At 46.3% G+C, this 27,278-nt stretch overlaps 1 protein-coding gene across 5 annotated transcripts; it reads left to right on the top strand.

Annotated features, from left to right (window-relative positions):
• Positions 1 to 27,251, top strand: SCN3B (sodium voltage-gated channel beta subunit 3). 5 transcript variants are annotated; one of them, XM_061440650.1, is made up of 7 exons: positions 584 to 996; positions 1,300 to 1,480; positions 9,975 to 10,138; positions 13,287 to 13,512; positions 19,648 to 19,786; positions 22,904 to 22,983; positions 23,512 to 27,251. In XM_061440650.1, exons 2-6 carry the CDS (start codon positions 1,426 to 1,428, stop codon positions 22,965 to 22,967), a joined length of 648 nt encoding a protein of 215 aa, XP_061296634.1. In that variant the 5' UTR covers positions 584 to 996; positions 1,300 to 1,425; the 3' UTR covers positions 22,968 to 22,983; positions 23,512 to 27,251. The 5 variants fall into 5 exon arrangements, with proteins under 5 accessions (XP_061296636.1, XP_061296632.1, XP_061296634.1 ...); XM_061440649.1 differs by having other exon boundaries at positions 23,343 to 27,251; XM_061440652.1 differs by lacking the exon at positions 584 to 996 and adding an exon at positions 1 to 113 and having other exon boundaries at positions 22,904 to 27,251.
• The last annotated feature ends 27 nt before the right edge of the window (positions 27,252 to 27,278 follow it).

Raw genomic sequence — 27,278 nt, 5'->3', positions numbered from 1 at the left:
AAACTGGGGAGGGGGGAGTGATTAGAGCGAGAGGGAGTTGCCCCACCCCCAACAGCACTGTTGAACCGACATCTGGATCACCTCACTGGGTGAGGAGGCGAACATGGGAACAGGTGCGCCTCACTCTTACCCCATTTCTAAGCAGCGATTATTTTGCTGGGTTAAGTGTGTCCGGAACCAACTGATCAAGGCTAGACAAAGAACACACCGGGAGAGAAGGAGGGGATGGGGTCGCGAGAGAGAAGCCAGGGGCCATGTACATTTCAGATGACGTCACTGATCATTGCCTGCGAGAGATTTGGCCCTCCTCTTCCCGGAGCTAGAGGCTAGCACGTCTGTGCAGGAAGCCGGAGTGGGGTTGCCTGGCGGGTGTGAATGGGTGGGAGGAGGCGTGCCCCTGCTGGGGAGACATGTGGAGATGTGAAAGGGAAACCTGGAGACAGCCGGCGAGCAGAGAAATCGCGGGGGCTGAGGTGTTTGCGCAGCTCCGAGCTCCGCCCCCGCGCTCGGCAGCCGTGATCTGCCCTGGGAGGGGCACGCCTGTTTGGGGGTGGGGAGTGTTGCACGAGGGGGTGGGTCCGTGGTGGCAGTGAGGGTGGAGAGCCGCCTGCGCATGTCAAGGCTGACTGAGCACACACGGTCTAGGGGGCCTTGGAGAAGGGCAGCTGGTCACCTGCCACCCAGGGTCGGGGCCCTTGCACGATCTTGTGGGCGAGCTCCCGGGAAGGGGTCCATCCCCCTTCCCTGCCGCCCCACCTCTGAGATCGCCGGCCAAACAGAAGGTTCCACCTTCTTCCTGGCCGCTCCGGATCTCCCCGGGGAGCCTCGGCGGGTGTGGACGGTACCGAGGTGGAAAGAATTTTGTAGCTCAGACGGCAGCTCCGTGTTGGTTTCGGGTATATGGGCACGCCCAGTTGGAGAAGCCGCCAGGGCGGATGAAGCTGGCGCTCCCGGGTCTGGGTGGATCCTGGTTGGAGCGTATCTGTTCGTAAGGAGGTGAGAGGTGGATTAACATGGACCCCTTCGACAGCCCAGCCGCCTAGAGCCTGCCGGCTGCTCGGTTCCGAGCCAAGCTTTCCGCGACGCGCAAACAGGAGACTGGAAGTTCCGGGGTGGGCGGGGAAGGCGCTGTCCGTGGTGCTGATCCGGATCCCAGCAACGGGCTCTGGGGAGAGCGCCCCGAGCTGCCGATCCGCTCTTTTGAACTGGGGCGGCCCGCTAGGGTGGCTTGGAGCTGAAACCCTCGCTTGGCTCTAAAACCCCGAAGAGCCTCCCCAGTCACCTTGGCCTTTATTTCAGTCAGAAAGTCGCCTCCTTGGACCAGTTCGTCCCAGAGGGTTTCCTCGAAAGTCTCTGAAAGGGAGCGGTTGTTGACCCAGGGAATCTCTGTTTAGCCCCGAAAGCCACCCGCTGAAAAAAAAAAAGATGCCTGCCTTCAACAGATTGTTTCCTCTGGCTTCCCTTCTGCTCAGCCTGTGGGGTAAGTACCAGCATCCTGCCATGCGAGATGCAGATAACAGTAATAATGTTAACAATAATAACACATTGATATCGTTGGTGACAACAAGGAGCCCTGGTTGGCTTCCCTCTGTACATGTCTGCCAGACATGGGATCCAGAAGGATTCCATGAGAGCTAGGATTTTGAGATTGTCAAAAGGCCTCCCTATTCCTCTGATGCTTTATTCCCGAACCTCCCTTGGTGGTTTTCCCACCCTTCCTCCCGTTTCCTGCTAATTACAAAGTATTTTTTTCCCCTTTCCTGTTGCTGAAAGAGAATGCTGTCACGTTCATTATTAATATATATATATATATATATATATATATATATATATTGGTTGCAGTTGCATTTCATTTCTCAATGAGTTCTTCAAATTAATTTTTATACATTAAAAAATCTGGATGTGTGCATTTTGGGAGTGAAAATACTTTAGTTGTTGATCCTACTGTTTAATTTTAATAAAACTGGCTTCAGCCATTTGCAGTAATATATTAGATGAATAAGCACCTGGGAATTGCATCTTTTTTCTTTTTCATGAACATGGGGAACTAAGGTGCTTTGGTGTTTGGGGAGCTGGATTTTTTTGCCTTCAAAGATAAATAGGTTCTTGTTTATCTATTGTGAAGCAGTGAGGTGACCTTCTCTCGCCAAATAAGGGATTCCTATACTTGGAACAGTAAAGCTGAGCAGAGTGGTCTTAGAGATGGGCTTCAAGTGGGATGCCTGCTGTGTATGGCAGAAGTTAATGAATCTACATGATAATGTCTCGATGTTCGACTGAGAGAATGCTTAACTGTATTGATGTATATCCCTCAGCGTCTGAATGTGTGTGCCAGTTTGTGTTGGAGCATGTTAGCATGGGCATCTGAATGGACTGATGAGGATGTAGTAGTGTGTGTGTGTGTGTGTGTGTGTGTGTGTGTGTATGTGTGTGCCTGTAGTTGTGTGTAGTTGTGTAGTTATGGGCATTCAGTCTTGGTCAAATATACGTGCTCTCCAGTTGATATCCTTGCCATCATCTTAGCTACCTTCCTCCATGCTAAAAATCAATAGCCAGGATAATTAGATGTGAGCATGCCCACCTACCTTACTGAAACTAGGTATGTGGGATCATGCTCTATGATTGGCATGGAACTCATTCTGCTAGTGCAGTGGCAGATATGCTGATGGGAATTGCCTCTTTACCTTATTATCTCTTTATTAAGCCTCCAGGACTAACTCTGGCTGCCAGTGTTATCTGGATTTTGCATGTGACCAGAAGCAGAGCCAAGCTTCCTGTTGAACAAAATGCTTGATGAGACAGGCTGTGAAGGACAAAGAGGGAGAGTAAGGCCAGTCCCAAGGGCAGACTCACCGCCATCCATTCCCAGTAGAGTAGACCAGATCTGAACATGAAGCAGACATAATAGGTTGCCAATGATCTCACCTGTCTTGAAGACTAAAGGCTGAGATTTCCTCAGGGGAGGTGAAGACTAGGGACATGAGGCTTAGGAGAGGTTCTTTGGGCTGCGTAAGAAAGAACATGAGTAAAGCAATGACAGGTGAAGTTGTAGAGGAACTTGGGTGATACTCTACAAAGCCTTTCTTCCCAAACCCTAATTTAAGTTTTTAATGTCTGGATTCTAGTGGAGGGGAGAGTATGCTATAGTCTAGGACGTTTTGACTAGGACTTACAAAGCCTGAATCAGAGTCTTAGCTCTGCCACTAGCTTTTCATGTCATAACTTGAGAATATTTGGTTCCTCATATATGTGTATTTGGAAATATGTAAGTCTGGAAGTTGGGGCAGATATCTAACATCCTTTTTAGCTGCACAGTTGAATGGTAGGGAAATAACTTACAGAATATTGCTAAAATGCCAAAGTGCCCATCTTCCTCTCCACCCCTCAATCCCCCTGCCAAAAAAAAAAAAAAATCTGCGGAAGAAGTATATGTGTTACACCTATCCTTGTCCATCCTCAGCTTCTGAACATGGTTCACCAAGTTAAGAAGCTACATAAGGCCATTCTCACACCAGTCAGAATGGCCATCAAAAAATAATCTACAAACAACAAATGCTGGAGAGAATATGGAGAAAAGAGAACCCTCTTGCACTGTTGGTGGGAATGTAGATTGGTACAGCCACTATGGAGAACAGTATGTGTGTGTGTTAGTCACTCAGTTGTATCTGACTCTTTGCAACCCCATGGACTGTAGCCCGCCAGGCTCCTCTGTCCATGGGATTTTCCAGGCAAGAATACTGGAGTGGGTTGCCATTTCCTTCTCCAAGAACAGTATGGAGATTCCTTAAAAAACTAGGAATAAAACTACCATATGATCCAACAATCCCTCTAGTGGGCATATACCCTGGGAAAACTGTACTTGAAAAAGAAGGATGTACCCCAGTGCTCATAGCAGTGCTGTTTCCAATAGCTAGGACATGGAAGCAACCTAAATGTACATCGACAGATGAATGGGTAAAGGAGATATGGTACATATATACAGTGGAATATTACTCAGCCATAAAAAGAACACATTTGAGTCAGTTCCAGTGAAGTGGATGAACCTTGAATCTTGAACAGAGTGAAATAAGTCAGAAAGAGAAAAACAAATATCGTATATTAATGCATATATATGGAATCTAGAAAAAATGGCATTGATGAACCTATTTTCAGGGAAGGAATGGAGACTCAGATATAGAGAAAGGACTTGTGGACACAGTAGGGGAAGGAGAGGGTGAGACTAATGGAGAAAGTAGCATCAACCTATATACATTGCCATGTGTAAAACAGATAGCTGGTGAGAAGTTACTATGTAGCACAGGGAACCTAGTCTGGCAGTCTGTGATGACCTGGAAGGATGGGATGGGGTAAGCGAGTGAGGCTAGGGAGGGAGGGCATGTATGTATAATTATGGCTGATTTGCATTGTTGTACGGCAGGAACCAAAACAACATTGTAAAGCAATTTCCCCCCAATTAAAAATAAATTTAAAAAAATAAATTAATTTTAAAAAGGCACACACACCTAAAAAGAGAAAGAGATAGTTCAGGAAACTTTGCCATTAAATGTTAGAGAGAAGGCCTCACTTCACAAATGCGATCTCATTGTATTTGCCTGTAATTCCAGTATTGGAAAACACTTAGCTTAGATGCATTCACCCTTCCCAAACTGATTGGTCACATGATGCAAATGTGAATGGAATTTTTCCATTCTTTTATTTTCTGCATGAATTCGGCAAAATTCCACATTTCCTTCATTAAAGTAAATAGTAGTAATAATAATAAATCCACACTTGCCTAGTGCTTCACAGTTACAAAGCAGTTTTCAAATGAAGATTTGGTCCCCATAGCAATCCAGTGGTGTTAGTCAGGGAAAGTAGTGTCATTTCCAGTTTAGAGATAAGAAAATAAGTGCAGGGAAGGAGAAAGGACTTGTAGAGAACTCTTATCTCGTGAGTTTGGTCTTCTAGTGCTTGTTGTAGCTCTTATGGTCACACCTGCTGCCCTCTGTACAGGATTGCAAGGTGGGCATCTGTCCTTTCATTTCTCTTTGGAGCCACCCTTCCACTCCTCTCCCAAGCCTAGGGCCTTACTCATCACCTCCTAGTATCTTCTCAGCTCTTCCTCTCCAGGTCTACTCTCCCAGATGTCTGTTGTGCTGGGGAATGTTTTCCTCTTTCCCCCCAGCAACCCATTTTGCATCCCATTCTCTCAAGGCTTTGCTAAGTGACTGGCTAGATCTGATAGACCAAGTCATTTCAGGGTGTTCATATCTACAAATAATGTCATTTATTACCTCTTTCTGGAAAGTTTTACTTTCTAATCAAAGCCTTTATTTTCTTAATACAAAGGAAAGCAGTGTAGAGCAAAGTCAAGAGGGGCAATATAACCAGATAACCAAAGAAGAGAAAGATTAGAGGAGTTGGTTACATATACATTACTATCCACTGCTTAATATAGATAGATTAATGCTATTCCTTAGTTAAATATAATCATAACCAATCTATTCTTCCTTCTCATGTTTCCACATTATTACTATGGAAACAGAAAAGGAGACCAAAGGTCAAATGATTTGGCCAAGATTATTCCAGGAGTTTCTTATTTATAGTCAGCAGGGTGGGTTGAATGTCTACCATACATACAGTCTTTTCTAGAATCTAGAGGATTTCATGAAAAGAGAGGAAGTAGTATACTGGAGACTCACAGGATGGAAAAATAGACTTTACCTCTGGATGGAAGGAGTTGTTGTTCAGTCAGTAAGTTGTGTCCAACTCTAACCACATAAACTGCAGCACGCCAGACTTCCTTGTCCTTCACTATCTCCCAGAATGTGCATTGAGTCGATAATGCCATCCAACCATCTCATCCTCTGTCACCCTCTTCCCCTCTTGCCCTCAATCTTTCCCAGCATCAGGGTCTTTTCCAAGAAGCAAGTCATATTGCAAAGGGAAAGCGAATAAGGATGAGTGGATTTTGTGGCCATTTTTCAATGTCTTATCTGGGACCTCATGAATTTAATTGACCTCATGAGCAGGGTTCTTTCTTAGGACTTCAGACTGGACTTTGGCAAAGAGAAGGTGGTCAGTGGGGCTTACTCTCTGATGATTGCATTACTCAGGGGCATCTCATAACAAAGAGAGGCTTCTATACCCTGCTGACCATCCTGACTACATATATTCTGCTTTCCCCCCTTTTACTCTAAATGAACCAACTGTGTTTATAGTTAAGGCCAACTCATCCTCATGTTCACTGGAGTACATCACCTCACACCTATTCAAGGATGTTAGTCCAGCACACGACATTTGCAAGCCCAGCAGCTCTATTGCTATCTTCATCCAAGCAGAATCACTGAACCATCTCTCAGTCTGATCCATGTACCAGCCTTTTAAGTGTTCTGTTTGCGTCCACCCTGTGCTTCCTCACCTCTTCAGTTTATTCTCAACAGAGCAGTCAGATCATGTCGTGCCGTTCTTCCACTCAGAACCCTGCAGTGCTCCCATGTCATTCAAAGCAGAAGCCAAAGTCCTAGTCATGGTCTACAAGGGCAGCCATGATCCGGTCCTGGTTTATTTCTTCTACCTTGTCTCCTTCTATTCTCACTTTGTTCCCTGTACTTTATTATTATTTTTAAAAATATCTTGGGACTTCCCTGGTGGTATGGTGGATAGGAATCCACCTGCCCCCATTGCGGGTAACACAAGTTCGATCCCTGGTCTGGGAGGATCCCACGTGCCTCAGAGCAACTAGGCCCATGGACCACAACTACTGAGCCCAGCCTGTGCTTCACAAGAAGAGAAACCACCGCAATGAGAAGCCCAAACACCACAACGAAGAGTAGACCCTGCTCACCACAGCTAGGGAAAGACCACACGCAGCAACGAAGACCCAGCACAGCCCCCAAAAAATCTTATTTATTTTTGGCTGTATCCAGTCTTAGTTGCAGCACAAACCTGAGGCATGTGGGATGTTAGTTGTCAGACCAGGGATTGAACCTGTATTCCTGGCATTGGAAAGCAGATTCTTAATCACTAGCCCCCAGGGAAGTTCCTGTTCCCTGTGGTTTATTGTGCTCTTTGCTTCTGCCAGCACACTCCCATCCTAGGACTCTCGAGTTGCTTTCTCCTCCGTACACTTTCACATAGATAATTCATATAGCTTGTTCCCTCCTTTCTTTCATTTGGTGCCTGCTCCGTGTCATCTTCTCAGTGAGGCTGTCTCTAATGATCCTTTGTACAGAACATGTTTGTAGAAATCATCCCATAGAGTTTTCATGACAAATTTATTCGATATTATTTCCAGCATTTTGTTGATGAATAAACTGAGTCTCATAGAGATTAAACCATCTATCAACCTGGGATTTCCATAGCAGTCTAGTGGTCAGGACTTGGTGCTTTCACTGTGGTCCATCTCTGGTTGGGGAACTAAGATCCCACAAGCCACTCGGTGCAGCCAAAAAAGCAAAAACAGTCCGCCAAACCCAAGCCTTCAGTTGCCCAGTGCCATCTTCCTCCTGCCTGTATAAGTGTAACTGTACATTACTTGGAACATTTTCCTATTTTGCTCTGAAGTCATCTTCATTGAACTAATTCATCTTTACCACATCTCATTAAATATACATGTGCCTCAAGACTCCCTGCTACATGGGGTTTTCAATGCATAGTCTCTACACCTCTATCCACTCACAAACTTTTGCATAGACCATGCTTTCTTAAAAAAAAGAAAAACAGAAGAAAACAGGCCTATCCTCAAGACTTCAAATGTATCACATTTTGAAAATGTTTCTGATCAGTTCTCCCTGGATAAGGACCCTCCCCCCGTTAAAGTGATGAGCCATATGCAGAAATGTGTGAAATGAATTTGAAATGAGATGAATTTAAGCAAATTCCAGGAGATAGTGAAGGACAGGGGAGCCTGGAGTGCTGCAGTCCATGGGGTTGCAGTCAGACACGACTGAGAAACTGAGCAACAACAAATATGCAAAAGCAGGGGAGCCTCTTGCAGGCTGCCCACTAGAGCAGTCCCAGCTTGCTCAGAGTTTTAAAACCAAACCAATGAAATTTATTTTATCTCAATATGCTAAACTGTATCATAGTGCCTCTAGTTTTAAACACTATGTCTAAAAATTTAATTTGTTCCCTTCTAAGTCCAATATTTCATTTTTCACTCTTAATTAGTTGGTCAATCTCATTTTAAGTTCTGAATACAGCTTTCCTCTACTTTTAGGAAGAACTAAGACAGACTGAAGGAAAGACTGGCCACTCACAGTGGACCAAGTTTTTAAATGACAGTGTGTATTGTTTCATTTTTAGGGGCTCTGTTTTTATCATGAATGAGAAGGTGGCCTCAGGAGGGGTTAGAAGTCCTAATATAAGAATCCCAGATGCTCCTCTCACTTTTGAACCTTCTGTATAAGAAGGTTCTTACGAAAAAATTTTTTGCATTTGTTAACAGCTTCAGCACCAAAAAAAAAAATGTTTTTAATTGAGCAAGCCTTACTTTCATGTAGCTTTTGGAGCTGGTCAGAATCTATTTTCTCTTCCACAGAAATCTATTTTCTCTTCCTTCAAATATTTGAAGACAGATGTGTCAATGTCCAAGCTAAGCAGCCCCGGCCACCCCGCTTTGTTCTTACCAGACTTTGCTCCAGACCCTCTCCATCTTGCCTTCCCCTACAAACTTCCTTTTGTACACTGTGACACCGGAACTGATCCTCATAGTCCAGATTTGTTCTGAGCAGCACAGAGGAACTGTTCCTTCTCTGTTCTACAGCTACAGCTGTTAACACAGCCCACATTTGCACTTGCTTTGTTGGCAGCCACATCCCACTTTTGATTCATTCTGAATTTTCAGTCTGATGTACTTACCCTCTTTAATGAGCCACAAGTTTCTAGGGGGCAGGAACTATAAGTCCAGACCTCCGAGTGGCATGCAAGGTGCCCTCCGATCTGACACCCCTCCCAATGTTTTTCATTTCTACCACTCTGCATTTATTTTTCTATTTTGTTTTGTATGTTTTTTGATATAGAAATAACTTACATTTTAAAATTCTCTCCCTTTAAGAAATTTGAACATGTTTCTTACTACACTCCTCTAATTTTATGCATGTCTTTTTTCATGTAATTCTTTTCTATATTTTTGTGTGTGGTGTGAGATTTTGTTGTTGTTTGCTTTTTTATTGGAGTGTAATTGCTTTACAATGTCGTGTTAGTTTCCCCCTCCCGATTCTTAACTGTGTCTCTCCTCTTCTGCATGAAGCATCGCCCCAGTCCCACGGTCAGCTCACATTGTCCTCCTTGCTGCTCTGCCCTCCACTATGCCTCAGAATTACCTACATCTCCCATAAAACACAGATATGCTTACATCTCTCCATGGCTTTGAAACATATGCCCCCCTCCTTGTGCAGTACATATAGAGGTCCCCACAACATGGGTCCGATCTCCCTTTCTGGCCTCAAGTCTCACCATCCTTGTCTTCCTCTCTCCCCAGCTCAGCCAGGAATAACTGCCCCTCCTCTGGGAACAGAGCACATTACTAGTATGTCAGTCACCGCAGTCTGGTTTCATGACACTTAGGAGTGTGCGTTCCCTGCTAGACTATAAACGCCTTTGGGGCGTGGTGAGTGTTTTGTGCAACTTTGAATCTCAGCATCAGGCCTGTCACAGGGTAGATTTCAGTGGATGCTGGTTCAGTGAAGGGGTGCATGCAGTCAATGGGTGGATGCAGAGGTACCCTGTTTGCACCTAGATGCTGAGTCTTTGAGGGCAGGGTCAGATATGTGCTGCTCGCAGCTCACTGTTTCCCGTGAGCCTCTCGGTCAACGCCAGCTCATCCCTGCCGGTCGGGAGAGTGGGTACTTGGGGAGATACTTACACGTGCATGCTATTTTCCAGTGTGTCTCATGGCTCTTCCTTCTCTGTCTCTCCTCTCTCCCTTCTTGCTCTCCCTTCCCTCTGCCCAACACCTCCTGGCCCCTCCCTGTCTCCTGGCCTCTCTCTAGTCGGCGTCTGCTTCCCCGTGTGTGTGGAAGTGCCCTCGGAGACTGAGGCGGTTCAGGGCAACCCCATGAAGCTGCGCTGCATCTCCTGCATGAAGAGGGAGGAGGTGGAGGCCACCACGGTGGTGGAATGGTTCTACAGGCCCGAGGGCGGTAAAGATTTCCTTGTATGTCTGACTGCTGACTCTGGTCTTTGCTTTGCTGGCCTCTGCCATTTTGCACCTGGCTCCCGACAGTCTGGGGGAATGATGATCTGACAAACACTGGCTCCTTCTCTCCAAAGAGAGACAGCTCCTCTGCAGATAACTGACAGCTTCAGTGTAGCCCAGCCTCTGCAAAAGGGAGGGCGCCCGGCCAGCTCCGAGCACTCCTGGTTATAAACAGAATAAGGGGGGGGAAGACATAAATAGTATTTAGAGCCCACTGTGCGTCAGTCACCCCACTAGGCAGGTGTTTTCATTTAATCTCTGCACCATCCTACTGGATGGATTAAATTAGTAGAAAAACTGAAGGACTTCCCTGGTGGTCTAGTGGTTAAGAATCCACCTGCCAATCCCTGGTCTGGGAAAACCCCACATGCTGCGGGGCAACTCAGCCCGTGTACCACATCTACTGAAGCCCCCGAGCCCTAGAGCCTGTGCTCTAGAACAAGAGAAGCCACTGCAGTGAGAAGCCTGCCCTCCGCACAGAAGAGAAGCCCCCACATGACGGAACTAGAGAAAGCCCCTGTGCAGCAACGAAGACCCAGCACAGCCAAAAACAATACATTTATTTTAAAAATTAAAATAACGCTGTGTTATTAAATGGAATGACATGGGTTTAACCCATTTAAGTCTCACCGTCTCTTCATCTCACCCCTGAAGTAAGAATGTCGGGGTGACCAAAGCTGATGGTCAACTAGTACATGTACATCAGTGGGTAAAGTGTTTGGGCCATCCTGTAGTGGTTACTTGTGCTAAACCTCCCTAGTGGCTTCACCACCATCCTTCCCACGAGGAACCTCTGACCTCCTTGTGGTCTGGGAACTGAGGGATCAGCCATGACCAATGTTAGTCTGATTGGTTGGTGCCAGTGCCAAAATGGTAGTTATATAATCTGAGTACCAACTTGGGGATGACAGTTATTCACACTTTCATTCTCTCTGGGGCCAGGCTGCGTGGGATTGGTTCTTGACTCCACAGCTTATTAACTTGTGTCCTTGGACAAATTGCTTAACTGCTCTGTACCTCACTTTCCTCATCTCTAAAATGGGGATATAAACTATAGCTACTTCATAGACTTGTTACCAGGACTCTTGAGCTATAATTTTTATTTATTTCATTTTTGGCTGTATCATGTGGCATGTGGGATCTTAATTCCCTGAAAGTGAAAGTTGCTCTATTGTGTCCAACACTGTAACCCCATGGACTATACGTCCATTGAATTCTCCAGGCTAGATTACTAGAGTGCGTAGCTTTTCCCTTCTCCAGGGGATCTTCCCAACCCAGGGATTGAGCCCAGATCTCCTGCATTGCAGGTGGATTCTTTATCAGCTGAGCCACAAGGGAAGCCCCTTAATTCCCTGACCAGAGGTCAAAATCATGCCCAGTGCAGTGAAAGCGCTGAGTCTTAACTACTGAACCACCAAGGAAGTCCCATGAGCTATAATTTTTAACATGTTTAAAATAGTTCTGATATAGGAAACACTATATAAGTGTTTGATTAAGAACACACACAAGCACACACACACATGTGCGTGCTCAGTCCAACTCTTTGGGATCCTATGTACTGTAGCCCGACAGGCTCTCCCATCCATGGGATTCTCCAGGCAAGAATCCTGGAGTGGGTTGTCATTTCCGCCTCCAGGGATCTTTCCAATCCAGGGATTGAACCCACGTCTCACGTGTCTCCTGCATTGGCTGGTGGATTCTTACTGCTGAGCCACCCAGAAAGCCCAATACACATGCACACATATACCCAAAAGGGGCAACTAATCGAAGTTTAGTTAGTAAAGAGAGCTTAGATATGAAACAGGTTGTCTGAGAGCAGATACAAAGCCCTTTTTACTGTACTGCCTCATCTTCCTGGAGGCAAGTTTTTTCTCCACAAAGACCTAATGGAGACAACATTAGGATGAAATTGAATTTTGCTTGCTTTTGTCTCTAGCTCTCCTAAAGCTGGGCTCATTTCTAATTCTAGGCTGGACATGTCATTCTGAAGTGGCTTTGCTCCAATCAGGTGCCAGGCCTGGGACAGTAGCCTTCCCAGTACCCAGCTCAGGGCTGACCTTGACCAAGGCTAGTGTCCAGGACCTAGTGTTGCAGGAGCCTGGACATCTTAATGAGGTGGAGAGGTCCCCATGAAGCCTCAGGCCTGGTTATATGCCAGCCACCTGCTCTGCTTCCAGGCGTGCCCAAAGTAAAAAGATGGCTCAGATGGAGGAAAAGAAGCTTTAACAGTTGTGCTGGAAATACAGAGTAATGGTAATAGAAATTTTTGCGAAGATGCAAACATTCCATATTCATGCTGTCCAACTCAGTAGCCACCAGGTACAGGTGTCACTGAACATTTGACACGGGGCTGGTGCAACTGAAAAAACAGAATTTTACATTTAATTCCTAGTAATTTGAATTTTAATGTAAGTAGCCATGTGTGGCCAGTAGAGATTAGATGAACTGCACAGCTGTAGAGGGGGAAAAAATAGGTATGTCAGAAGGTGGAAGTGTCAGAGAAAAGAAACATAGAGATCAGCTCTAACTCCACCCAGAGTGGAAGAGCTGATGCACGCACATCACTGGCATCTCTCTGCTCATCTGGGCCACTCAAGCAGCCTGGGTCCCCTTCTTGTGGCCTGGCCACGACTGCCCATGTCCCCTCAGTGGTGATCAACTCTAAGAGTCACATTTGGAGGCTGGAGCTCTCAGATCCTTCATGACAAATGAAGCTGCCTCTCTGCCTCCATCTCTCGCTGGCGGCCCCCACGGCACAGCTTTCTGTCTTGTTCTTTTTTTCCATATCCTTCCAGTCCTTCCTTTCTCTCAGCCTCCGGTATGTGACACTCATCTTCCTCTGTTCTCTTTCTTTCCACCCCCTTTTCCTGCCTACCCCATCCTTCCACGTCCACGTGCCCTGACCCCCCTGTGCCTTTGCCCGCCCTGCCTTGGCTCTCTTCCCTGCCCCGCTCTGAGCCTCCACCCCGCTCCCACATTTTGGGAGCTGCTGGTAACATCACCCCCTCCCCCCTGTCCATGCACCATCTAGTCCTCTTCTCTGCCCTGTCCTCACCCCTCCCCTGTCTTCTCTCATGGCCCTCCCCCACCGTTTCTCCACGTACAGATCTACGAGTATCGGAATGGCCACCAGGAGGTGGAGAGCCCCTTCCAGGGGCGCCTGCAGTGGAACGGGAGCAAAGACTTGCAGGACGTGTCCATCACTGTGCTCAACGTCACCCTGAACGACTCCGGCCTCTACACCTGCAACGTCTCCCGGGAGTTTGAGTTCGAGGCACATCGCCCCTTTGTGAAGACCACCCGGCTGATCCCCCTCCGTGTTACCGAGGAGGGTAAGGCTGGGGCCCAGGCTCTCTCAGGGGAGGGAAGACAGTGGGTCTCCACACAAATGAGCCCCTTGAAGAATGCAAACTCCCATGTATTTGGAGTGGTGAGATCTAAAATTGCCACTGCTGGCTTGTCTTCCTGGAGTGGCCAGCTTCCGGCAAGCTGCCTGAGAGCTTGCCTCTTTCTGTGCCTTTCCTCAAAGCAGAAAGGCTTGGGATGATAACACAGGAATCTTTACCTGGTCCGTGGCCTCGCACCTTCAGAGAAAGAGGACAGCCTCTGCGAAGCCTGAAACTGCCAAGTCAGCTCCGTCTTCTCTGGCCTGTGTTGAATCTCTGATTCCATGGGCTCAGAGAAATCTCCTGCGGTTCCCTAGAGGTCATCTACCTTCCTGTCTGTGATCCATACGGACCTCTAAACTGGTGGTGCTCACACTTCAGCCAGCCTCAGATTTCCCTGCAAGACTTCTTAAACCCAACCTTTCTGATTCCATACACAGAGCCTGAGAATTTATGTGACTAATAAATTGTCAGGAGGTACTGATGCTGCCGGGGACCACGCTTTGAGAACCAGTGCTCCAGACCAAAGTCTGACAGTCTTTGTCATCTGTCTCCCTCCACAGTAATCATATGAGCAGCCCCTCCTCCGTGCATGGCGTCTCTCCTTACATAACTTCATGCTCAGCTGGGAGAAGGGGAAAGATGTTTAGCTCTCTAGTCTTTACATTTTTTCAGATTTCCCCCAGGTGGTTTCTTGTTAGGCTTGGAAGTCCTTTCATCATTAGAACTCAAATGTTTGTTGTGATTAAGTCCAGAATCGTGAAGGTGAACTTAGAACTGTTTTTGTTCTGCTTTTAATAGACTCGTGTTTGGGGCACCATGGCTCCTCACTCACCCCTTGCAAATTTTCCTTCAGGTGTCAGAAAAGTGGTATATGCATTTCCCTCTCTGTTTTCTCACCCAGGCAAAATGATGATGCCATTGAACCTAGCTCTTCCTAGACCGTCCATTTCCAGCACGTTCTCAGCACTTTGGCTGCCCCAAGATGCAGGACGGTGAACACAGACAAAAGCTGTGAGGCAGGAGAGGTGGGAGAGGTCACATTAAAGCCAGGCTCTTCCTATAAAAGGATGCCAGGAATCCTGACTTCCAGGCCACAAACGTATCATGTTATGGTGATAAAGTTCATGACGCAAGAGAGTGAACAGCAAGAGAGAGCCATGTCATGATTTAGTCATGATTTAGACTAGACTAAAACGGAAGGTAGGTCAATCCTGATGGTGCACAGGGATGCTCAGGGCACTTGGCTCAGACTTGGTGAACCACTTGCCCTCTGCAAGCCCATCTCTTCTGTGTGCATGGAAGGGCTTGGGCTGAGACCTCCCTAAGGGATCCTCTTCTGGTTACACACTTGTGCTCCCTGGGGGAAGGGAGCCTGGCGCCCTCTGCTGTTCACCATCGGGACTGTCGGCTGGTGATTGCCAGACGCTCGGAGGCTGCCTCTGTCTCTACCTCGTGCTCTCAAAGGTTTTGCCTCCAGAGTGGTGCAGCCAGTGGAAAGTGTGGCGAAGTGGAGCCTGTCCGCCTGCCAGGCACCAGAGCCATCTTTGAGTAGGAACAGAGGGAGAGTAAATTTGTTTTCAGAGCCACCGAGCCCCTCAGGCTCTCTTAGGGCTGGAAGGAAGCTTGGCTCTCTTTCAATCTAGGGGTTCTAACCAAAGAACAAGCATTGAAATCCCCCAGGGGGCTTTCCTTCGGTGTGAGTGGCTCTGCACCATTCCTGCGGTGTGAGTTCAGCTGGTCGGGGTGCCGTCTGGCGTATGTGAGTTGGAATGACTCCCCTGGTGATTGGAGGGTGCAGCTCTGGTCCCCCATCCTGTGGCTGGGGGACAGAGCTCTGAAGAGGAGGGCTTGCCCACACATGAAGCACCTTAGCGCCAGAAGCAGGACTGTAGTCCAGGTCTTTGCCTCTATTTGCTCTATTTCCACTACGTATTTTCCCCACAGCACCATCCTACTCTCTGCCCCTTTGCTTTCTTCCCCAACCCCTGCAACCTCTTGGCAGCCCCCTCCAGCCCACCCCCAGATATTCACTGCTCTCATGCTGCCCCCCCTCCACCATGACACATCCCCATGTCTGCTCCACCCCCGTGGTCCCAGACCCTCTCCCTTCTCTCTGCTCAAGCTGGACCAGCTCTAAGACAGAAATTTTTTTCTTCCCCTAAAGGCTAATGAAGGTACTAAGGACAGCTTCCTACAGTACAACTGCTGGCTACTGCATTCAAAAAAATTATTTTTTTTTACACAGAGTCAGAGGCCGCACAAAATGTGGGACCTTAGTTTCCTGACCAGGATCCAAACCTGTGTCCTTTGCCTTAGAAGGCAGATTCTTCACCACTGGACCACCAGGGAAGGCCCTGATTTCTGCACTTAAACAGGGATAGGGGACTTCCCTGGTGGTCCTGTCGTGAAGAATCTGCTTGCCAATGCAGGGGACACAGGTTCCATCCTTGGACTGCGAAGATGTCATATGCCGAGGAGCAACTAAGCCTATGCACCAACAATTACCGAGCCCACACTCTAGAACCCTCGAGCCGCAACTACTGAGGCCGAGTGCTTCAACTCTTGAAGCCTGTGCACCCTAGAGCCCAGGCTATGCAAGAGAAACCACCACAACAAGAAGCCTGTGCAATGCAACCGAAGAGTAGCCCTCAGTTCAGTTCAGTTCAGTCGCTCAGTCATGTCTGACTCTTTGAGACCCCATGGACTGCAGCACACCAGGCTTCCCTGTCCATCACCAACTCCCAGAGCTTACTCATACTCATGTCCATCGAGTCAGTGATGCCATCCAACCATCTCATCCTCTGTTGTCCCCTTCTCCTCCCGCCTTCAATCTTTCCCAGCATCAGGGTCTTTTCTAATGAGTCAGTTCTTTGCATCAGGTGGCCAGAGTGTTGGAGTTTCAGCTTCAGCATCAGTCCTTCCAATGAATATTCAGGACTGATTTTCTTTAGGACTGACTGGTTTGATCTTGCACTCCAAGGGACTCTCAAGAGTCTTCTCCAATACCACAGTTCAAAAGCATCAATTCTTCAGCGCTCAGCTTTCTTTATAGTCCAATTCTCACATCCATACATGACCACTGGAAAAACCATAGCTTTGACTAGACAGACCTTTGTTGGCAAAGTAATGTCTCTGGTTTTTAATATGCTGTCTAGGTTGGTCATAACTTTTCTTCCAAGGAGCAAGCATCTTTTAATTTCATGGCTGCAGTCACCATCTGTAGTGATTTTGGGGACCCCCAAAACAAAGTCTCTCACTGCTTCCATTGTTTCCGCATCTATTTGCCATGAAGCGATGGGACCAGATGCCATGATCTTCGTTTTCTGAATGTTGAGTTTTAAGCCAACTTTTTCACTCTCCTCTTTCACTTTCATCAAGAGTAGCCCTCGCTTGCCACAACTAGAGAAAGCCCATTTGCAGCAAGGAAGACCCAGCACAACCAAGAAAGAGAGAGAGAGAGAGAGAGATCGTGTGCTTTAAGTTGAGCACATTGCAAATCAGGCTGTAGCCAGCCCGTGAGAGGACATTTAATATGTATGGCATTCTCCTGTGCCTCCAGCTCCAGTTAGAAAATCTGGGTGTTCCTGTAACACTTGGACTGCTTCTCTGAGCTGAAGGTCATGGCTGTGGCTATGCTGTGCTTTTAATGAGCTAAGCCTTGGGGATGACTTGGGTCCTATGAATAACCAAGGACTGTGAATTTAATTTGCTGCCAAAAGGTAGCAAAGGGAAATCTGAGTGCAGCCTTCCTTCCCACTAGGAAGGAATACATATCAGGACATTTGGCATGTATCATATTTTATTTATTTTTTAATTAAAATAATTTTTTGGCTGTGGCTCACAATTGCGGGATCTTAGTTCCCTGATCAGGGATTGAATGCCAGGCTATGGCATTGAAAAGGCTGAGCCCTAACCATTGGACAACCAGGGAATCCCCGATCATGTTTTAATTGTCATTTTTTGGGTTAGGAAACATGGAAGATCAATATTTATTTATATTCTTTCATTCAACAGATACTTATTGAATAATTCAAGTATTCCAGGATTAGACAACAGGATGATCATTCAGAAATAAATATATTCTTAAAAAGCACCCAGTCAGTACAGAAGAGTGATAAAGACATCACAAAACAACTTGGGAAGTGTTATAATGGATGGAAAAGTGCCTGGAGAAGGACATGAGTGATAATTCTGCATGAGAAGTTGAGGAAGGCTTAAGAGGTGGGGGCTTCTGTGGAGCCTAGAGGAATCTGTGGGAGATTGAAAAACAGGAGACAATGTTGGCACAGAGGTAGCAGTGGGGTGTGAGATACAATCTAGGAAGAGGAAGAAGAAATGTTCACAGATTCCAGAAGACCACAGTGTGTATGAGTAGAGAGGTTTTTCTGGCCAAGAGAATGGAAGTGAGGCAAGGAAGGCTTCACAGTGAGTGGCCTTGAGAGCCCGTTGAGCGTTAATCGAGTCAGATCTCTGTCCTGAGAGAGATGTAGAACACTGAAGACTTCTCAGCAGGGATACAGCAGAATCAGATCCGTGTTCTGAGGACTTCTGTGGTGGTCCAGTGGCTAAGACTCCATACTTCCAATGCAGGGGGTCCAGGGTCTGATCCCTAGTCAGGGAACAAGATCCCACATGCTGTAATGAAGACTGAAGAGCTCACGTGTTGCAACTAAGACCCATCTGCTGCGGCTGCTGCTGCTAAGTCGCTTCAGTCGTGTCCAACTCTGTGCGACCCTAGAGACGGCAGCCCGCCAGGCTCCCCCGTCCCTGGGATTCCCCAGGCAAGAACACTGGAGTGGGTTGCCATTTCCTTCTCCAATGCATGAAAGTGAAAAGTGAAAGTGAAGTCGCTCAGTCGTGTTCAACTCCTAGCGACCCCATGGACTGCAGCCCACCAGGCTCCTCTGTCAGTGGGATTTTCCAGGCAAGAGTAGTGGAGTGGGGTGCCATTGCCTTCTCCGAGCACAGCCATGTAAATAAATAAACATTAAAAAAAAACTGTGTTCCAGAAGTAGAACTCTGGGGACAGCCTGGTTAATACACGGAATTCTCAAATCCTCATTTCTGTTTGGGTTTGGGATGACCTGAAAGGAAGCTGAGCTGGGGCCGTCCTTGTTTCTAATCCAAACTTGCAGAGAGCACGCCCAGGAGACTGGGTGGGTTGATAGCACTGGCCTTGTCCCTGTTTTCTGATACCCTGTGTCTCAGGACATGATGCTCTGCCATCCGAAGTTCAGAGGACAGAGTCTGTAGACCTAGGACATGTGCCTCACACCTGTGCAGACTTTTACATGTTATTTTTTTAAATTTTATTTATTTCCTTATTTTTGGCTGTGCTGGGTCTTTGTTGCTGTGGGCTTTTCTCTAGTCGTGGCGAGCGGCGGCTGCTCTCTAGTTGCAGCGCACAGGCTTCTCTTTGCAGTGGCTTTTCTTGCTGTGGAGCACAGGCTTTAGGTACGTGGGCTTCAGTAGCTGTGGCACATGGGCTCAGTAGTTGCAGCTCCCGGGCTCTAGAGCACAGGCTCAATACTTCTGCAACAGGGGTTTAGTTGCTCCGAGGCATGTGGGATCTTCCTGGACCGGGGATCGAACCCATGTCTCCTGCATTGGCAGGTGTATTCTTTATCACTGAGCCACTAGGGAAACCCTTACATCTTACAGATATTCTTAAATACATTAGATGATGTATGGTGTGAATTCTTATCCTTACTTTACAAATTGAGAAGCTGAGTCTTAAATCAAGGAAATGACTATTCACACAGCAAGAAGTAGGAAAATGGGGACTCAGCTGTGCGGTGTATCTCACCCGGCTCCAGGATTCCTTCCACTGCTCTACGACTTCTTCCCCAAGCCACCCTTCTCCCCCATGTCTCCCTCCAGAGCATCTGAAGAAAGTTAGTGAGAAAGCTGACAGACACTAGAGCTGGAGGATATTAAAGCTCTTTGATAACTTCTCAAGTTCCTTTAGACCATTGCTTATTTAAGACACCTAAAAATAGGCCTCATACATCTCGAAGCTCAGTGACAGCTCTGGGTTTGTTGGACTGCGCATTCTGAGTCTCATTCTCCCCCTTGCAGCTGGAGAGGACTTCACCTCTGTGGTCTCAGAAATCATGATGTACATCCTCCTGGTCTTCCTCACTCTGTGGCTGCTCATTGAGATGATATATTGCTACAGGAAGGTCTCGAAGGCTGAAGAGGCGGCCCAAGAAAATGCGTAAGTCCAAAGATGCCAAAATAGGGATAGCCTGCACCTTCAGAGCGCTTGCTCTCATGGGTAAGGTGGTGAGCGATTTACACAGTCCTCCACTTTCCCTCACAACAACCTTTAAGGTAGGCAGCAGGCATATACCCATTTTACAGATGTGAAAGTTGAGCCCGAGACCCTTTGCCCCAGACCATTATAAGAAGCAAAGCAAAGTTTGACTTCATGCCTTTCATTCTTAGCCATCAGGTAAGGCCATCAGTTGGCACCACAATCCCATAAACTGCATTTTATGACCATTTTCTAGATGCTGAAGCAGCTCACAGAGCCTAAGTGGTTTGCTGAGGCTGCACCTCAGCGTGAGGTAGAGAGGAGAGGCTGGAATTTGAACTGAAGCGTGTCTAATGTCCATGCTCTTCCCATCACATTCAGCTGTTTGCTGTAAACCACAGAGCTCATCAGGCTACCTGGGCCCTGCCCTTTATTAGCTAAGGAGCTCCAAACATGTTCTTCCCTCTGGAGCTTGGCAGTGACTGAATATCCAGAGAAGGGCTCTACTGCTTCAGTGTTCAGAGGGTGCCCTGGCCATTTTCACCAAGGCTCCAGTATATGGAACAAATGACGGGATCTGAGGGGCCACGTTGGCCTGTTATTTGGAGAGAGGAAAGACAGAAAATAACCCTCACAGATGTACATAGCTGAGGTGATAATCAAAATCTAGGCTACTGTCACCTGGAAATGCTTGATAAGATAAAGTACCATTTTTCATGATATCTGTCATCTCGGGAAAGTAAAAAATTACCATTGACCAAGATATAAAGATGGAAAGAAATGATATGCTGGGGAGGCTGTCAGTCCTGGTGACCTAGGCGATCAGATTTTAGTGCTAGAGCATAGTAAGTGGCCACACCTGGACAGGAAGCCCCACACTTGGACAGGAAGTGGCCACCCTTGGACAGGAGGTGCCCACAGTTGGGCTGGCATAAGAAACAGAGTTGGAACTGAGGTCACCAGAAGAGCTAGGATCCTCAGAGGGTTACAACTCGTGCAAAGTATTGATCACAAAATAATCAGTGCACCAGCCCAGCAAAAGCCAAGGAAACATATCTACTTGGCCTGCCTCCAAGTACAATCATAAAAGATTCTTGAGAATTGATAACCACGAACCTGCTCTCACAGTGTTTGGGATTTAAATTTATACTGCCCGCATGATCCAGGAGCCTGTAAGCTGAGAAAGTCAATAAAAAAAATTAGTCCCCAGACAGTGATAACTGTGTAAAAACAAATGAAAAACTATCCTGAAGGGACCCACTTTCCGTTGAGGCTTAATAGTGCTCTTCCGATAAAGCACTGCTGAATCTGATTTTACAATCTGATCCAAAACTATAAGACACAGCAGGAAACAATTCAGCAGGAGCAAGAGAAATAACAAATGGCAGGATTAAATCCCAGGAACTTCAGACACAAGAAGGGTCTGGTAAAATACAGAACATAAGTTTGTTTGAAAGAATGAAAACAATAAGAGGAGGAACCGAAGCGTAAGATTAGAATCAGTTACTAAGAGAAAGGAACAAGCAGTTCTCTCCCAGATTAATCTGCACGTGCAGTAAAATTCCAATCACAGTACCCATGGGATTGTTCAAGGACCTCAATAAGCTGATCTTAAAAGTCATACAGAGGCCCAAAGGCTAAAACTAGCTTTAAGCCAGAGGATGGCCAGTGGTAAATATTTTAGGCTTTGCACGCTACAGAGGGGCTCTTCACCTACTGCTCTTTCATTTGTTTGTGTGCAACCCTTTAAACAGGTAACAACCATTATTAGCTCATGGGATATAGTTTGCCTATTTCAAAGAGAAAGTTTTGGGGAAGGATAGGACTCTTCCTATCAGATACAAAGGTTACTTATAGAGCTGGACTGACATAGACATACAACAGGGGCAAACAGAAAAGGCAGAGAGCCCCCAAAAGGTTAATGCCTATATAATAATAATAAAACCCCACTGGAACTTCCTTGGTAGTCCAGTGGCTAAGACGCCAGGCTCCCAACGCAGGGGGCCTGGGTTCTATCCTTAGTCAGGGGACTAGATCCTACATGCCACAAATAAGACATGGTGCAGCCAAATAAATAAATTAAATAAATAAACAAATAAAATAAATATTTTTTTTAAAAACTGAAGGAAGAATGAACTGTCCAGTAAATGGTATAAGGACAATTCTTTATCCACATAGAAAATAAAACAGACTAAACGAAAATAAGTTGTGAGAGGATTTAAGACAAGATAAAATGTAAAACTATAAAATTCTATTAGGGAATGCAAGTGCATGCATGCTATGTTGCTTCAGTCATGTCTGGCTCTTTGCGACCCCACGGACGATAGCCTGCCAGGCTCCTCTGTCTGGGATTTTCCAGGCAAGTGCAGTGGGTTGCCAAGCCCTCCTCCAGTGGTCTTCCCCACCCAAGGATCAAGCTTACATCTCTTATGCCTTCTGCATTGGCAGGTGGGTTCTTTACCACTAGTGCCACCTGGGGAGCCCATGGGGATATAAGAAAATATCTTTATTACCTTAGAAGACAGAATTTCTTAAAATACAAAAGACAAATCAGAGAGGGGAAAGAACGATAACTTTTATTACACTATAAGTAAAGACAGTCAACAGACTGGGAGAAGATATTTTTAGGACATGAAACCATCAAGAAAAAAGATAAATATCTCAGAAGAAAACCTGGGAAAGCACATGAACAGTCATATCACAGAAGTACACACCCACATTGCTTATATGCTTATGAAAAAGATGCTCAATATCACCAATAGTCAGGAAAATGAAAACATTTTGTTTCCCATCCATCAGTTTGGCTGGTTTAATCTAACAGTATTAAGTCTTGAGAACAATGTGGGTAAATGAGAAGACTCATGCATTGCTTATGGAAGGAAAAAAACCAAAACTCTTGATTCTAGTCTGCTGAAAGGGCCATTCTTCTTTTCTCTTGGGTAACACGGCCAGAAGGAGATGCAGAGACCTCCTGTTCAAGAGGCATCCTTGTTCCTAGGCCCTCGCTCCTTCCCTTTTCCTGTTTCCTCTTCTGAATACAAAATGCACTGATTTTCTTCCCTGTCTCTCCTCCAACAGGTCTGACTACCTGGCCATCCCATCGGAGAACAAAGAGAACTCTGCAGTCCCAGTGGAGGAATAGAAGGGGTCAACTTGAGGTGATGTACAGGGAAAGGAGGGGCAGGTAGATAAGGAGGCAGGTGTACAGGTGGCCTTGTTATGCACAAACCAAGGTGACTTGAGATTTGGTCCCTTAGATTTCTACTCTACATAGAGTCCCCATCCTTAGGGTCCATCTTAAAGTTGATGCCCAAGTCATAAAGCTCTGTGCAAGATTCAAGTCCTTCAAAAGGTGAATTGCTTTGGCCTGAGTGTTGGGGGCAACTTGAATTCCTTACACACAGTGACAGAAAGTAATTCCCCTTCTCCCTCCTATGTAAGGGTCATGGATTAGGTCAGTCTTTGGCTGGGATAGACTGGGCTGGCAATCCTCAGTGAGCTGTTTTACCACTGGTAGGTGGCCTGAACATCGAAGGGCTGGCTGTCCCAGGTCCAGTGATATCAACTGCATCAGGAGGGTGCCCCAGGGACCACATCACTTCCCTTCGTGCGTCCATCCTTTCAGTTCATTCTTCATACATCCACTCACCTCTGAACTTTCACCTCTGCCTTGCTAACTCCACCAGACCTCTACACACCTCAAGACTTTGCCAGAACTGAGGAGCCAACATTTCTACATGACTCAATCTCAGCCTGCCCTCACTTTCAAGCAAGTGGCTCTCATGCCAACTGGACCCCTCCTCTGTGCTCCATTCAACTTAGAACATGTGCTGGAGGTGGACACGTGCATCGGCTCCCTCTGGCTAGAGCCGGCTTACTCTCCCATTGCTGCTAGTGGATGTCTTCTTGGAAGGAAGCGGGAGTGATGGATTTGGGTTAAAGCAAGAGTGTCATGAAGTGAGATTTCTTGAAGGAGACTTGGGAAGTCATACAATGTGTTCATGACCCTCCTGGGGGATAACATGTGTGTATCTTCCTAGGTGAGCACACCAACTGAGATGGCTGGGTGGTAGTGGGCACTGGGAGTGAAATCTCAATGTTCTTCTCAAAATTTCTGTGGATCAGTATTATCACGCATTTTATAGGAGGCACCCGAGACTCAACTCTAGGAGACCTTAAATGATAAACTGAAGCAGATATAAGCCCAAGGCACTGCCCACTTTACGCTTCCCAAGATGGGATAATTTTATGAAAAGACTTCAAAGTTGAATTTGGCCATGGCCTTGTCTCTTTCATAAGCACAGAAATGGGTGGATTACCTGGCTGAGGTGAAGTCTGATTCAGGTAACTAGAAACTGGCCAGAAAGGCAGTGGACTTGAAGAATTCCTTTAGTGAAAAGATTTGTGAATCTGAGACGTCTTCCAGAAGGATGGTGGATCTGGGAATGGCATAGAACTAAGAAATATGTTTTTAGTCTGAGACGGATGATGGCAAATGAGTGAGGTGATAGGACTGGGGCTAACCTGGGAATTCATAATGTCCAGGGTGGTTTTTTTTTCCCTAGGTGTTAGGAGAGCAGATGAACACTGCAGAAATCTTAAGTCGATATCTCATATTTCACTTTGAATGACTGGTTACGTGTGATGTCCTTCGGCACTCTGTGATGGGAGGGGGAAGGATGCTTTATGGGGGGATGAGAAGATGAAATGACTGGGATCTGATGAACAAGATATCCCCCAGATCAGAGGGAACTTCTGGGGGGAAGATCCTGCTCCCTTGGCCTTGGGTCTCACCTGAGAAACTCAGCTCATCTCTGCCATCCCAGGGAAGAGTACCTGAAATAAGTCCTTGTTCACATATTTGAGTGTTGGATTTTATTGAAGAAAACACTTTCCATAAATTCAAGGCCCTTCTCATTGGTAATTTCCCACACGATCCCTCTGAAATAGGAGACAGAATATAGATTTTCCTTACTTTATAGTGAGGAAAACAGGCCTGGATTATTGTGAGGTTTTCCTAGTCATGTGGCTCGTGCATAGAAGCTCCTTTTGACCATGCATCTAACCTGTGATCTAGAGTGCACGTTCGCCTTTTTTCCTTTTCAAAAGCCCAACTCAGGTATTCCCTGAGTGAATTTTAATGAAGTTGAATGGTACCTCTTTTTTTCTTATTTATCCTCATAAGTAATCTCCTAATTTCTCAACTCTTCTCATCTTTAATACTTTATTAGGTTATATGACTTACCAAGCATTTTAATTTCAGTTATCTTATTTCTCCTCCATAACTAGCTCTGTGAGGTGGGTACTGCAAGTACATTAACAAATGAAGGAATGGGCTGCCTGAGGCTGACAAGCTTTACCAAATCATAAGTTCATACAGGTGGTAATGAACTAGAACCTGGAGAATGAATGAACCTGGAGAACTAGAATCCAGGTCTTCTGAGCTCCCTGCCCAACCCTCTTTCCACGGAGACCACAGCTGCATCCTTTCATCTCTTTACTTCACCTAATCTTTGCCTCTCCTGCATGTCCTGAGATATTAAACATCTCTCATCCCTAGTCCCACTCAAGCGCTCCTCTACCACTTGGCTTCTTGAGCCATGCTAGAAACGTGTTTTCACAGGCTATCTCATTTTGCTTTTCCCCTTTTCGTTGGTTTGTACCTCATTATTTCCTCTGAGTTGCAATTAAACTCCTTCCTGGGAGACTTGATCATGACTATATATCCACAAGATACTGTGATCACCAGCCTATTTCAAATCCTCACCCACTTCCTGTTTCACCACATATCCCTACAAAGGACTCAGATAAATGTGCACTGCTCTGGAAGTTTTACCTGGCATGCTGTTCTTATTAAAGGGCTTAGAAATGTTCTCAAGGGCTATCATCACTCTAGGAACCCCATCTGTTGTATTGGTGCTGGATATTTCCCGTAACTGATCCTTAATACAGTTCACTCATGGCCAGTTAGGCTTGGTCTGGTTTTCCCTTTCCTTAACAGCCAGTGAACTTCACTGCTCAACTCGGTTGGCCCTGTAAGCACCTTGCCCTACTGACTTATACCAACAGCTCAGCCTTGCCTCACAGCCCCAGCTCCTGCGTGGAAACAACCTTGAAGGTCTGTTCCCATATCAGCCTTTATTTTCAGTCCACTTAAAAGCATTATCCTTCAGTGTCACCGCCCCTCCAAACACGCACACACCCAGACTTCTGATTCTCTGAGTTTCTGGTTTCTCCTTAGAGGCCAAACTAGGAATGTTAGTCAGAATTTTTCAAAGCAGGAATAGGCTGGAAATATATTATCAAGTTAAGAATGGTTAACAGAAGAGATAGCTCCTTTTCTTCCCCCCAAACTACTACATCAAAAAGAAAAACACACCCATCTCAGAATGTGACAAAAATCAGAGAGGAAAGACCATAGAACTATATCTTGGCAGGAAGAAGCAAGGAGCTAGATAACGTTTCAGAATATATCTTGGTTCCCCTTCCCTTGGGGACCTTGGGCTTCCCTGGTAGCTCAGATGGTGAAGAATATGCCTACAATGCAGGAGACCACGGTTCAATCCCTGGGTTGGGAAGATACCCTGGAGAGCAGAATGAGAACCCACTTCAGTATTCTTGCCTAGAGAATTCCTTTGACAGACCACGGGGTCGCAGAGTCAGACATGACTGAACGACTAACACACCCCTTCCCAAGTGGAAATGGAAAAATAAAAAAGCACCGTCTTCGCCCCTCCTTTTGTAAATGAAAAACCCCTAACCCTGCGAATCCTCCTAGTTACTGCAAATGTATCCAGATAGTATAGTACCTGGGGCATCATTATGCCCATGATCCATTCATTCTGCATTTCAGCACCCACTCTGCGTCGAGTACCAAGAAAGCCCCTGAGTGTGCCCTGTGCTCTTAGGTTTTTTTTTTTTTAAATCATCACTCAGGCCTTTCCTAATCTCTAAAACTCCACCGTGGTAGATGATTCATGTCTAGCTACCCCTCCCTTTCCTTGAGTCTGCGGTAGGACCCAGTAGATGAGCACTTGAAGCAAGTCTGAATTGTAGATCAGATTTAACCCCTATCACAGCCCAGCTAAGCCTCAAAGCTGGTACTATTCTTTTCTTCTCCGCATGGCAAGAGATGCGGCTGACGGGCAGTGTGTGTGACAGGGAGGGAGGAGCTGAAGGATGAGTGCATGTAGGTTTGTGAAGCAGCATCAAACACCATCAGCAAACTCGTGCAGCCGTGGACCTGACGAAACTTGTTACCACGTTATCAGCTTTGCGTGGCTTTTTCTTGATTTTCCACAGCCCATCTTTCCCCGAACTCTAGAAATGTTCTTCCTGACCACTCAAGATTTCAACAACCTAATGCCTGTTGGTGGTGTTTTTCAGTAAACTCCTTGTTCCTGTCAATAAAGTGTCTCTAAACATGGCTTGCTTCGGTTTTGCTTCACTGTGT

The sequence above is a fragment of the Bos javanicus genome, chromosome 15, assembly GCF_032452875.1.
Source record: "Bos javanicus breed banteng chromosome 15, ARS-OSU_banteng_1.0, whole genome shotgun sequence".
In the NCBI taxonomy this organism is placed as follows: Eukaryota; Metazoa; Chordata; class Mammalia; order Artiodactyla; family Bovidae; genus Bos; species Bos javanicus.
The sequence above is the reverse complement of the archived record's forward strand: the minus strand, read 5'-3'. Positions and strand labels throughout refer to the sequence as shown.